Source organism: Lepidochelys kempii, chromosome 3 (genome assembly GCF_965140265.1).
Source record: "Lepidochelys kempii isolate rLepKem1 chromosome 3, rLepKem1.hap2, whole genome shotgun sequence".
Lineage (NCBI taxonomy): Eukaryota > Metazoa > Chordata > Testudines > Cheloniidae > Lepidochelys > Lepidochelys kempii.
Window position 1 is genome coordinate 7,090,963 of NC_133258.1, and position 13,673 is coordinate 7,104,635.

Here is a 13,673-nt window from a genome sequence, read left to right on the forward strand (position 1 = left end):
CCAAGCACAATAAAGGCATATTAGCAGCCACATGGTTTGGTGGTTTTTCTTCTTAGAGCACTTTTACGGAGAACTTCCCCAGTTTCCGTTAGGCGACCCTATGTGATATCACTCTCCTGAAGGTAAGACAGACAGAAAGGAAGGAGATGCTGCAAGTGTCTGGGTATAGATCTGATCCTTATGCTGCTATGCTGTGTATTGCAATGATGCCAGCAGAATTAATTCAGGAGTTGCGTGGGAAAGTGTCCTACCATGGTGGAAGAAATAAGACTGCTCTGCCCAGAAATCTTCTGCAAAGGATTGCAGAGTACCTCCATGAAAGTTTCCTAGAGATATCCATGGAGGATTCCCGGGCTATCCCAGTCCACAAACAGCCTCTTCCGGGGGCCACCCTCTGCATAGCTGGAGCAGCCTCTTGTAAGCAGAGAACCGCAGCACCTTGCTTTTTTTTCCACAGTAAACATGCAATACCACCGAATGTGTGTGCCCGCTAAAGTTTATTGGACTTTGATTGTAACTGTATACTCATCAGAGGTGCCTTCCCCAGCATCACGGTCAGCTGTGTGTCCCTCGTATAGCCCTTCTCCCCCAGTCCACAAGTGATCTTTGCATAAATGTCAGCGTTTCTTCTGCTGGATCAGAGCTCTGCCTGCACAGACTCCTCTCCCCACACAGCGATGCGATCCACCACCTGCTGTGCAGACAAGGCTGGAGCACGTTTGGGGCATGTAGTCTCCATGATCAGCTGTGCTCAAGCTGGCATGCTCCCAATGCTGATCAAACAGGAAATGGGAAATCAAAAATTCCCGGGTCTTTAGCAGGGGAGGGTCTGTTTCCGGTGTACCTGGCTGCAGTGCAGCAGAGTTGAGAATGATCTCCAGAGCGGTCACAGATGAGCATTGTGAGCCTCCACCTGGAGGCCAATTAAGTCGAATTACACAACACTGCGTCTGCACTACATCATAATCGACCCATGAAAATCAAATTAAGCACTACGCTCTCGCAGAGGTGGATTACAGAAGTTGACATAAGAGGCAGCTTAGTTCGGCATAAAGGACCCCGTAGTGTAGACACATACATTAACAGGTTGACTTAAGGCAGCTTCCTTCAACCCAACTCTAGTGTAGACCAGGCCTCAGTGTAATTTTGCTAAACCCTATGACATCCCTGAGGAGTGACAGCAGGATTCAAGAGTTGAAAGTATCAATTGCAGCACAGATCCATTAATTAGAGTTTGGATATATAGGCCTTAGCTACAGACAAGAGGACATAATCCATCAATGCTATTTATTCCACATCCTGGCCTGAAACTCATTTGGGAGGGGTCTGGAATACTGGCAATATGTAGGTGAGTTCGAGAGGCAACTCTGGTGCTCACATTATTCAGTTTAACCCATTGACTGGCAGCAATTTTAATAAACTTTAATGCAATAATGATGGAGAAGGACAAAAAAATAATTATTGTAGTTAAGAACTTACTACAGTCAGAGCAACTCTTTGTACAGCCGAGACAAAAAAACAACCAGTAAAGCCCACCAAGAAAAATTACCTCTGAACACGGTACACTCGTGTCCATGGTGGTACAAGAGCCAGAATTCTAGCCACCAAATCCACTAAAGTGCTTGGAGAATAACTCTTGTATCTTCCAGACTTCCAGAGCTCGTACAGGCCAGTACCACGGATCACTAGAGTTGGGTAGAGTTTCATGCCATCAGGGCGAAAAGAAGGGTTCTCAAAAAACTCCTGTAAACACAGAACACAAATGCAAATCAGAAACCAAAGCACTACCTTCTGGGGCTTTCAAACCAGAAGCTCTCTCTTCTTAAAAAAAAAAAAAAAAAAAAAAAAATTCAAGCTGCATCAGAAGGACAGATGTTTTTTTTAAAGCACAATTATGAGAATTTAAAAAGGCGGTCTTACATTCAGTTTCCAATATCTTTATCAGTCTAAGGACTTATTCTTAAATTTAGAGGATTATACTTTTTTTTTTCATAAAAGAATAAGATCGCTGCAGAAAAATTCACAAAAGATGAGGATGCAGATTTCACCAGACTTCATTATGAAGTCAACAGATCTGAGTCATACTATTCATTGTAATAGAATTTTGCTCAGAATCAGAACAATATTAAAAGAATGGGCTTATCGTCACTCTCTGTGGACAACATTCAGAGATTTGTCAATATGTCCAGGATACAACAATTGAATAGTAATATAAAAACAACTGAAACACATGTCACCTATGTGCTGAGCAATACTGGGAAGGTGGAACACACAGCACCTACTACTCACTTATCCATATCTAAATTCCAGTACACAGCTCCAAAGTGAAAACCTTCAAACGTCTATGGTCACTGGAAGCCATTAGGCATGTATAGTGTGCAGAAAAGTTATGAAATACTGTTTTACTACAACTAAAATTCCAGTAACCACAACTAAGGTCATTAGTCAAAAGCTAAAAGATTGATTAAAAGCACTGAGTCAATTATCTCACATTTGTCTATCTAAGTCAGGGGCTGGCAAACTTTTTGGCCTGCGGGCCACATCAGGTTCCCGAAATTGTATGGAGGGCTGGTTAGGGGAGACTGTGCCTCCCCAAATAGCCAGACATAGCCTGGCCCCCGCCCCCTATCCGATCCACCCTGCTTCTCACCCCCTGGGACTCCAGCCCATCCAACCCCCCCCCGCTCCCTGTCCCCTGACCAACCCCGGATTCCCCGGCCCTGACTGCCCCCCTGCCGCCCCATCCAACCCCCCCCTCCTTCCTGACTGCCCCCTGGGACCCCTGTCCCCATTCAACATCCCTGTTCCCCGCCCTCTGACCGCCCTGACCCCATCCACACCCCCGCCCCCTGACCACCACCCCGAACTCCCCTGCCCTCTATCCAACCCCCCCTGCACCCTTACCGCGCTGTCTGGAGCACCAGTGGCTGGTGGCCCTACAGCCGCGCCACCCAGAGCACCGGGACAGGCAGCCGTGCCACCCAGCTGGAGCCAGCCACGCCACCGTGCAGCACAGACCACTGGGTCAGGCCGAAGCTCTGCAGCTGTGCTGATGCCCAGAACATTGCGCCGGGGGGCACAGTGAGCTGAGGCTGCGGCAGATGGGGAACAGCAGGGGAGGGCCTGGGGGCTAGCCTCCCAGGCCAGGAACTCAGGGGCCGGGCAGGAGGGTACCGCAGGCTGGATGTGACCCGCAGGCCGTACTTTGCCCACCTCTGATCTAAGCGCTGACAAGGCTCTCATCACATACCAGGAGAGATGAGCTGAAGTGCCAATGAGAAACACAGTCAGGAAAGTAACGAATACTCTCCTCATGGTCTGTATTTTCTAAATGGACAACCAACCTAATTCTCAATTACTGAGGGACAATCTCCACTCATTGATATACTTTGCTTTCCACAACCAAATCTCTGTACAACTTCTCATGAGTGATGTACCCGAGTATTTAGATTCTAATATCTAAACTCTATTGTTAAATCTATTCACCTAAATTTGGGTTATTGCTGATTATGTACTCTATGTATCATATAACTTTAAAAACAAATTTTGTATTTGTGGATAATCTAAGCACTATACCCAAATGTACAGACACACTTTTTTTCAACCTATTTATTATAGAATTCTTTTCACATTAGCTTTAATAAAATGTTTAAATCTGTTCTCACAGTCATTAATGGATTTTAATCTGACACCACCCTTTATGAAGTAGGAAAATGTTATCCCAATTTTACTGATGATGAACTGAGACACAGGATATAATAAAAAGAAAAGGAGGACTTGTGGCACCTTAGAGACTAACAAATTTATTTGAGCATAAGCTTTCGTGGGCTACAGCTCACTTCATTGGATGCGTAATAATAATAAGGATATAAGTAGTGACTTGTACAAGGTCACACAAGTAGCCTGTGGCTGAGCTGGGAACAGAACTCAGATTATGTCAGTGCCACTCCTTTCTACTATCTAATTTACTACTCTCACTAGGATGGAAGACCAATGAATTCTGAGGCATGTTTACCAAGGAATACCACTACATGGCCAGAGATCATGTTGTGAGAAAACTGTGTAATGAACTGTGTCAGTCAAATATATATATATATATATAAAATAATATTAGAGAAATGAATATTATATATGCTATTATAACAAGATATAATGGAATTTTTGCTTTTTGAATGTGTCTGCTGAGCAGCATTTAAGAACTGAGCTGAAACAGTTTCAGGGCTGTTTAAACCATTAAAACTGGTTTGTGTCTCTTATTTGTAAAATCTTTGGTCTGTGTAAATAGAGGGGTGAAGCAGAGTGTCATGAGGGAATTGTTAACATCAGGTGCCCCTCCCCCCACAAGATATACGAACAAGTAAAAATCCAAGGCCACAAAAACAGACAAGTAAGGTAAGTACTGGACAGACCCAGTGGGGTTTACAGCACAGGATAGAAGACAGAAGTAGACAAATAAAAGTAAGTTTTAACAGAATAAACAAAAATGTATTAGTTTAGGTTAGTAATTGTGATTTATGCATGAGAAGGTTCTACTTAGATAGGTACATGAATGAAGTAACTTAGTAAACAATCTGTGCAGAGTTAGGGAACAAGGGATAAAATACAGGTGACTGACAATAGAAGAAGTGGAAGAACATAGAGACCAGAGATTTGAAAAAAGAGTCATCCTGTCACCAGAAGAGGTAACTTGATTAATTACCTTTCTTATCTTAACTGGTTTTGCATTATGTGTAATTCATAGGTGATAACAGCATTGTCTTATAACATGCAAAATACAGGCTATAAGAAACTGTTTAAGCCTACATTGAAATGGATCTCCTCTTTCACCAAACAACATGCTCAGCAAAAGCTTTGGTGGTGCTAAGATCGCCAATGATGGCCATCAACTGAATATCCAGCCATATTCAGTCCTGGAACCTTAGTCTATGACAAGTCACAGTTCTCAGGAAGATGTTTTGTTTTGTTTTTTAAAATTTTTTCTGTTGAGGCCTTCTGAAGTGAGCGTCTTTTACCAAAAGAAGGATTCAGTCAAGTCCCAGTTCAACAGAAACCCTCTTATCCCAAAGTCTCCATGAACCAACCTTTCATTATGGCCCCAAAAGTATTTCACATTGTCAATATTAAATGATGTTAGGATGTCAGCTCAGCAGTGTCATGAAAAGTGAAAGTAATAATACTTTGCAAACATATACATGGTAGCAATTTTCATAATCTCAAAGCACTTACAAACAGAGCCATAAAACATCCCAGTGAATCAAGTAAACAATACTGGACACATTTTTGGAACAGGCAACCTGAGGCACAGAAAGATCAAATGACCCAGTCACTGATTTGTATGTGGCTTTGGGTGAGACAAGAACAGAATTCAGCAGGCCTGACATTCAGAGTCATGCTTCAATAACAGACTTCCACCCTCTTGTGGGAGTTCAAAGGCACTCCATGTGTAAAAGAAAGCAGTTATGAATGGACTAATGAACAACACTCTAGCACTAGATCACAGTGCTCTGGAGAGAAAAATAAAGACATGATGCTTTGTCTGGAAATTCATAGAATTAAATCTGAAGAGGCTGGAGTAATATGATCAAGCAGCCCAAAAATAAAAGTGAGATACTGCAGTAAGGAAGCACCGAAAACCTTTACAATGAAATACAGAAAATACAAATAACAAATCAACCACTCAATCAGTTTTTTGGTGCTACTGCAGAAAAAAATTCCTTCCTCTAATAAGGTTCAACATTAATATTCACAGCAATGTTTGAACGGATGTCAAAAGAAAGTGTGATTCCCCCGTCAGAATACTTAGAAACTCATTGATTTGTATTATAAATTAAATGCAAATACATGAATGCACCATTAAGGTTGCGAAATCAAGCATGCAAAGGCAAGGTCAAAAGTTATGGTTTCTAACACAGCACTAGCTTCGCTATCTTGCATCTCTCATATTTTTATAATATAGATTTAGCTAACAGTCACCTACTTGCCATTTATGATACTTAACACATACACCAGAGAATGCAGCTGGTCAAAAAATGGTAATGTTTTTGCATTAAAAAAATTGTTTTTCAAAATTTTCCTCAATATTTTTTTTTTGTTATTTCAATAGGGAAAAAAATTCCCTCCTTTTAATCCCTTCCCAACCCAACTTTTCAAGCAGGAAAATGGAAAAAAGGAAAAAGGACAAGAAAGAGAAAGGTGGGGGGCAACTAACATTTCATTTTTTCCCATCAAAAACCAACATTTTGAACAAAATATTTACTCTTAAAAAGACATTTTAATTGAAAAGTGTTTTCAGGTGAAAATTTTTGACCACAAAATATACAAAACCTGCAATGGGGCCATGTCAAAGTGGTGGTAGAAACCTTAGCTTTTTAATTAGAGCTGAAATGATGCCTTTAAAAGCTGACGTGATCAAGGCACCTCACTATGAGATAGCACCTCATTTAAGGACAGAGCAACATTTAGCTTCAGGGAGCCTTAAGCAATGCCCATTAGAGTCAATGGGAGTCATTCCATTGATTTAAATGGGCATTGGATCAGAACCTTAAGCACTAAGCTGCTCATAAATGCCTCAGCAGTTACAAATTTAAGCAATTAAAAGGTGACAAAGCTAGAGGAGTCCAGCTGACACCCAATGTTCTAAAATCACTTTAGGATGCAGAAAAATGCTCTCACATGTGCATAAATATTCCAAATGGAAACATAACTTTAAAGCTATTAAACAAATTTTCTTCAGCCTTGAGATGTAGTTTTTCTCTTGCTAAAGACTATAAAACAAACACAGGTTGACACTTCTTTCAAAACTCAAAGGTTGATGGTAGGGCCAAAAATTTTAAATCAGAGCATTTGGGAGCGGGCCACTATGTTTTCACACTGGTTTAACTTATTTTAAAACATCTCAGCTGAATCAGGTCAGCTCTTTTTAATTATCTTTGGGTTAACAACTCCTAGTCATGAACCAGGACTCCACCATACTAGGTCATATTCAAAACAATAAAAAGACAACCCCTGCCTAGGAAACTGACAATCTAAAAGTAACAGAAATTAGAATATTTGAGGTAACTATAGCATGCTCACACTGCAAACAATATAACAAATAACCAGAAAGACCTGCTATTCAAAATCCTGCAGCTTTATCTGGGTTCCAATAGATATGCTTTATTTGTATGAACAGCTACTCTATGAATTACAAAGAGAGAATCTTAATAAAAACTCATCAGTATACACTTTCAGTGTACAAGGTTATTCAAGTTAGCGGTTAAACATATTTTATGAGAACAGTAATTGATTCTATTAGCACATGCCTTTGTTGTAGAAGCTCCCTGTTATTACAGTTAATGGCATCTATAGCATCTATTCAGCCACAACCTCATAAACTCACTGCCAGCATGAATAATCAGGGTCTGATTGGTGCAAAATTAGTCATTAAGATGCCACTGACTTTCCATCAATGCAGAGGCATCAAAGTGGATGCTAGACTCCTGCCTTTCATCTGATTCAAATCAGTTGTTTTATAAACTAGTCATTAGTTTACAAAATAACTCAGCTTTACTTGCTATTAGTGCTGTCCAACATAACACGTGTTAGATGGAAAACAACAGTCTGTTTAATACCAGTGCAAACCGAAACAATTAAAAAAAGAGGAAAGAACACAAGAGTTGGAGGTTGGGGAAGGTAAACTACTGGACTTGAATATCAAATTTTTTGTGGTTTTATCAGTGTGATATTTAATAAACTGAGATCTGTTCACTACCTATGTGTCTGGTTATATGTGCAACACAAGGACCTGATTCTGGACAAGTACTCAGTATATTGACTCAGTATATCCAGGGATACTCAGACCTCAGTGGTTCAGGAGCTAATATGGCGACCAACATTATCCAAAAGAGCCACAGTAGTGTGAATTCATTGTTTCATTTACTGTGCTGTTTATTTATTTAAGTATTATTTTATCAACTACAATTGGTCAATAACATAGTAAAAGCATCCTGATTGGTTAATAAATCACACAGTGTTTCAATATCATGTATTACAAAGAGCCACAGGAGACACATTAAAGAGCCACTTGCAGCTCTTGAGCCTCAGTCTGAGTATCACTGATCCAGTCCAAAGTTTCTTCCTGCCCTCTGTCACAGGTTAGCAAATTTTTTTTTTAAATCTAATTATGATCTCGTATTCCCCACACTCAAATTTCAATTCTGACGTGACTTTAGTAGCTGCTCTCGATCCACTATAGTTAGAGATGCATTTTAATGATATCTGAAAGCTGCAATTCTGCTCCTCATTGGAAGGGAAAGAAGAGTGGAGGATCTAGGCATTCATCCCCTCTTTCCACAAAAAAGAGAACCACCAGCCAGTTTTAATCTTCCTGCTATGACTAGTCTCAATGCCACTGTGAGAGACTGCTCATTGTATAAATGTTGCAATTTCCCCCCCTTTGCTGGGTTTACTAAAATGCCAGAATTTCCAGTAGGAATAAAAATTAACAAAAATCAAATGAATTTTAGAACGATTGTGCATCATAAATGATTTTTCACTCAATTTGATTACATCAATATACCCAAGAGTGTCAATTTTATGTATTACCCATAACAAACAGTGATTTAAGCTTATATCCTAGACTCATGAAGTTGAGATGAACAATGTCAAATCTCAGTAATCCAGCATTTCGGGCAGAATAATTTATAACAATAAAGGTTAATACTTTAAAGCTACAACAGCTTTGAATGACTTTCTCCAATTCTGCAGAAGGATGATATAACTCTATGCTCTAAAAATAAATTTGTGGCCCAGATATTGGGGTATTAGTTTTATCTTTACTATTTGCAATGTTTGTTTCTTCTTTTCTTTAAATGCTACAGTGCTAAAATTAAACACCACAGAGAATGGTCTCCTATCACTGATGCTTACAACTACATGATGTAAAACACTGCAGTATTAGCATACAAAATCTATCAGAAGATTAGAAATATCTGTTGAAAAATACTTATCTTCATTAACAATATATTTATATACACATATAGTGTCTTCATTACAAAGAATCCCAATATATTTAACAAGTTATAACTATATAGGAATCCCATATGCACCTCAGAAATGCAGCTGTTTAACAGTGTACAGCAATACTACATAGTAAAACTAAACCACACAAACACAATGCTGCCATATTAAACTTCAGCGTTTGTTGTAGACATAATGCAATTACCAGAGCTGGAATTTGGCTACAACATGGAAGTTAACACTGCCATCCTTGCAAACAGATACAGTATGAATTTTCAGATACACAAATCGGGTTACTAGCTCCTTGCTAAAGCTTCTATACATCATATAAACAACTCCAGATTTGATCATGTTAACAAAAGTTTCTAAAGAAGCTGGACCCAGCTTTCAGCTCCCCCAGAATACAGGGTACCTGTAAACCAACATGCAACCAAGAGAGGAAAGACCATTTTCCGGTTGAATACAGTAACTTTCCTGGCAACAACTATGCTAAAAAGCCTTTTTAGCTACTGACAAATCAAAAAGAAAAGGAGTACTTGTGGCACCTTAGAAACTAACATTTATTTGAGCATAAAAGCTTCTGCTCAAATAAATTTGTTAGTCTCCAAGGTGCCACAAGTACTCCTTTTCTTTTTGCGAATACAGACTAACACGGCTGCTACTCTGAAACCTGACAAATCAAGCGGTCACACTTTACCACCAAACAGTGTATAACTAGAATTACAGGAACTACTGGTCCATGAAAACAGCCATAAAATCCAACATTTTACTCTCAAAAGGCTAAGTTCTCTGCTTATGAGTAAAATCTGTTTTCAGCCCATCTACACATATAATTTATTCAAATCCAGCACAGATAGGCATGTGGAGAACAGCACATCCTCTGTCTAATTTTCCCCAACTACTGGGCAGCACCACGTAACAGGAAAGTTTTTGTATTGTTCTGAGTTTCAAATTATCATGTTATGATGTATGAAGAGCATACACAACAGGATTTGGAAGAAACCTATCAACATTACATTAGTCACTGGGACCTTGATATATATTAAGCATATAGAAACAACGCAAAACAAATTATTGTGGTCCAAAAGTCACCTTTCATTTTTGGCAGATCCCTATAGTTAATGGGAGCCCATCCTTTATTATTGATACATCTGAGATATTTCTAGAAAGCCATCATTGCAGCATTTGAATGCCAAACAAATACATTAGTTCTGCATGTTAATGTCCACAAAAGTGTCTGCAATTTCTGTTCTAGGAAATTCTGTTATTTATTTCCCCCATAAAAATATTAATTTCACCTACTACAAATAGCTTTTTCAAGAGTGCTCTAGAAGCAAATTAATCCTCACAACATCCATATGAGGCAAGGAAGCATTACTGCCATGTTACATGTGCCAACACCTGATGGGGCAAAGTCCCACCAGTTTACACCAGGAAAACCAGCATCAATGGAGCTCAACTAATGTACATCAGATGAGAATTAGGCGCAGAGAGGTTATGTAGCTTGCTGAAGACTGCACAGCAAGGCAAGGGCAGCAAGAATGAGAATTGTAGGATTCCTTGCTCCCAGGTTCCAATGATATCCAATGGACCACACGACACGGTCTTAATATTTCAATCATGCTGCCCCATGGATAATAACCATTCTAATGAGTCAGAGCAAAACTTTTTAACAAAGAGGCAAGCCTTGAGTTGTTTTTTAATTCCCTTGAGCTGTTTGTTAATTTGTGGAAGGTAAGGTACTACATTTTTCTTTCCACAATGAAGAGGGAACAACTCTAGTTTACTCCCCCGTCACTTAGAGGTATTTAGTCTTTGGAAGATGCCCTCAGCCTTCAGCAGCATGACCTTAATATTTCTTTTCAACCACAGAACAAAAGTCATCTATCAAAGAGCTGAGCAATCCTCTCCAGATGGCACTCACTGCACAGAACAAACCATCTGCTTCATCTTCTGTGTGCTCCAAATTAGTCTCTACATTTATTAAGCAGTTTCCAAGAACTCTTGTGACAAAACCCCTCACAACTTACTCTGGAGTTGCACCTTCAGCTTTCCCAGGTATATAACACTGGCTTTTATACTTTTGCCAAGAATATTCACTTCCTCTCCCCAAAGACTGAGAATAGTACAACTCTGTTCCCCTAAGAGCAGATCTTCGCAAGTTCTGCCAGGCTTATCTTCCTTCAAGATGTTATGTAATACCTGTTACTTAAAAGCAGTTCCTTCTGCCCTAAAAAAAACACCCGTGACCAGCAACTCAGTAACAGTTTTGTTGACTGACCCTTCTAGGTGAGACCTTTCCATGCTTGCACAGAATCCTAATCCCAGGGATATGGTTTTGGACAGCCACTCTTGAAAGGAAGCAGTGAGTGACATGTCTCTTCCATACCTGTCTTATAAAAAAATAATTTCCTAATGTTTTGTATTTCATGACTCAACTTACCCCATCATGACATCAAGAAGAGATTTAGTGGTACACTAAAAGCTTAATCTTGTGCCTGTGGGATTGAGAACCACTGGTTGAATAGAGGTGCGGTAACTATCCAATCCCACAGGAGTGCATGGTTGATTGGGGATTGCTAAATGGCAGGGCGATCTTTCAGACTGGGTGGGAGAAGAGTCTCATGCTTGTCTATTTATTGGAACCCTTGGTGTAGTTGGAGGAGTCATGTACAGATGGTCTTTGCATCCACCATGCCTTTCTAGATTCATAAAAACTACTGTGAAGAAATTTGGGTGAGGCAAAATACTAAGCACTGCACAGAATACAGGAGGCAAGACCCCTGCTCTAAGGAGTTTAGAATCTATTAGATGAACAACAGAAAACAAGGAGAAGAACCAATAAGAGTATGTTGAGGTTCGGCTGTTTTATACACAATGCACATCTGATCTGCTCAGGCCTTCCAGGGCTAGAAGTGAGTGATATCTCAATAGCCAACCAACCATTCCCCCTTTGCAATAGTATTAAGCTCCAGTTTCTATCTTTGAGATATCAGACCTCAAAACTAGGTCTGAAGATTGCCAGCCTCAGGCTTAGATTAGTGTTATTTTTGAGAAAAGTCTTCATTTTGGAGAATGAAGATAATATTTTTATGGCAGCTGGGTTGTGGGTTTTTTTTTGGCAACTGTTTGAGGCTGCTCAGAGATTTTAAGCGTTAGAAATATTGCCAGCAATAATGAATTAGTGGGCAGAGTTCAGATGAGGTAATCAAAAACTCATATCAATTTATCATATAGATGTGATCATGATTTTTTTTTTTTGGAAAAAGTTAATGTACTCAATGCTTTTTTTGCCTCTGTCTTCACGAACAAGGTCAGCTCCCAAACTACTGCACTGGGCAGCACAGCATGGGGAGGAGGTGACCAGCCCTCTGTGGAGAAAAAAGTGGTTCGGGACTATTTAGAAAAGCTGGACAAACACAAGTCCATGGGGCTGGATGCACTGCATCCTAGAGTGCTAAAGGAGTTGGCGGATGTGATTCAAGAGCCATTGGCCATTATCTTTGAAAACTTATGGTGAGCGGGGGAGGTCCTGGAAGAATGAAAAAAGGCTAATGTAGTGCCCATCTTTAAAAAAAAGGGAAGGAGGAGGATCCGGAGAACTACAGGCCAGCCAGCCTCACCTCAGTCGCTGGAAAAATCCTGGAGCAGCTGCTCAAGGAATCAATTCTGAAGCACTTAAAGGAGAGGAAAGTGATCAGGAACAGTCAGCATGGATTCACCAAGGGCAAGTCATGTCTGACTAATCTAATTGCCTTCTATGACAACATAACTGGCTCTGTGGATGAGGGGAAAGTAGTGGACGTGTTATTCCTTGATTTGTAGCAAAGCTTTTGGTACGGTCTCCCACAGTATTCTTGCCAGCAAGTTAAAGTAGTACGGGCTGGATGAATGGACTATAAGGTGGATAGAAAGCTGGCTAGATTGTTGGGCTCAACAGGTAGTGACCAATGGCTCCATGTCTAGCTGGCAGCTGGTATCAAGTGGTGCCCCAAGGGTCGGTCCTGGGGCCGGTTTTGTTCAATATCTTCATTAATGATCTGGAGGATGGCGTGGATTGCAGCCTCAGCAAGTTTGCAGATGACACTAAACTGGGAGGAGTGGTAGATACACTGGAGGGTAGGGATAGGATACAGAGGGACCTAGACAAATTGGAGGACTGGGCCAAAAGAAATCTGATGAGGTTCAACAAGGACAAGTGCAGAGTCCTGCACTTAGGACGGAAGAATTCCATGCAACACTACAGACTAGGGACCAAATGGCTAGACAGCAGTTCTGCAGAAAAGGACCTAGAGGTTACAGTGGACGAGAAGCTGGATATGAGTCAACAGTGTGCCCTTGTTGCCAAGAAGACTAATGGCATTTTGGGATGTATAGGTAGGGGCATTGCCAGCAGACTGAGGGACGTGATCGTTCCCCTCTATTTGACATTGGTGAGGCCTCATCTGGAGTACTGTGTCCAGTTTTGGACCCCACACTACAAGAAGGATGTGGAAAAATTGGAAAGAGTCCAGCAGAGGGCAACAAAAATTATTAGGGGGCTGGAGCAAGAGTTATGAGGAGAGGCTGAGAGAACTGGGGGATATGATAGCTGCTTTCAACTACCTGAAAGGGGGTTCCAAAGAGGATGGCTCTAGACTGTTCTCAGTGGTAGCAGATGACAGAACAAGGTTTAG

The 13,673-nt window shown here is 40.6% G+C and overlaps 1 protein-coding gene across 5 annotated transcripts in view; it reads right to left on the reverse strand.

Moving 5' to 3' along the window:
- The window catches only part of ELP3 (elongator acetyltransferase complex subunit 3), a 133,002-nt gene that overhangs the window by 58,315 nt on the left and 61,014 nt on the right, over positions 1-13,673 (reverse strand). For all 5 annotated transcript variants that reach the window (XM_073335612.1, XM_073335613.1, XM_073335614.1 and 2 more), the window contains one exon: positions 1,550-1,743. In XM_073335612.1, the coding sequence (XP_073191713.1) occupies positions 1,550-1,743 (194 nt within the window). The remainder of the gene's footprint in view (positions 1-1,549; positions 1,744-13,673) is intronic.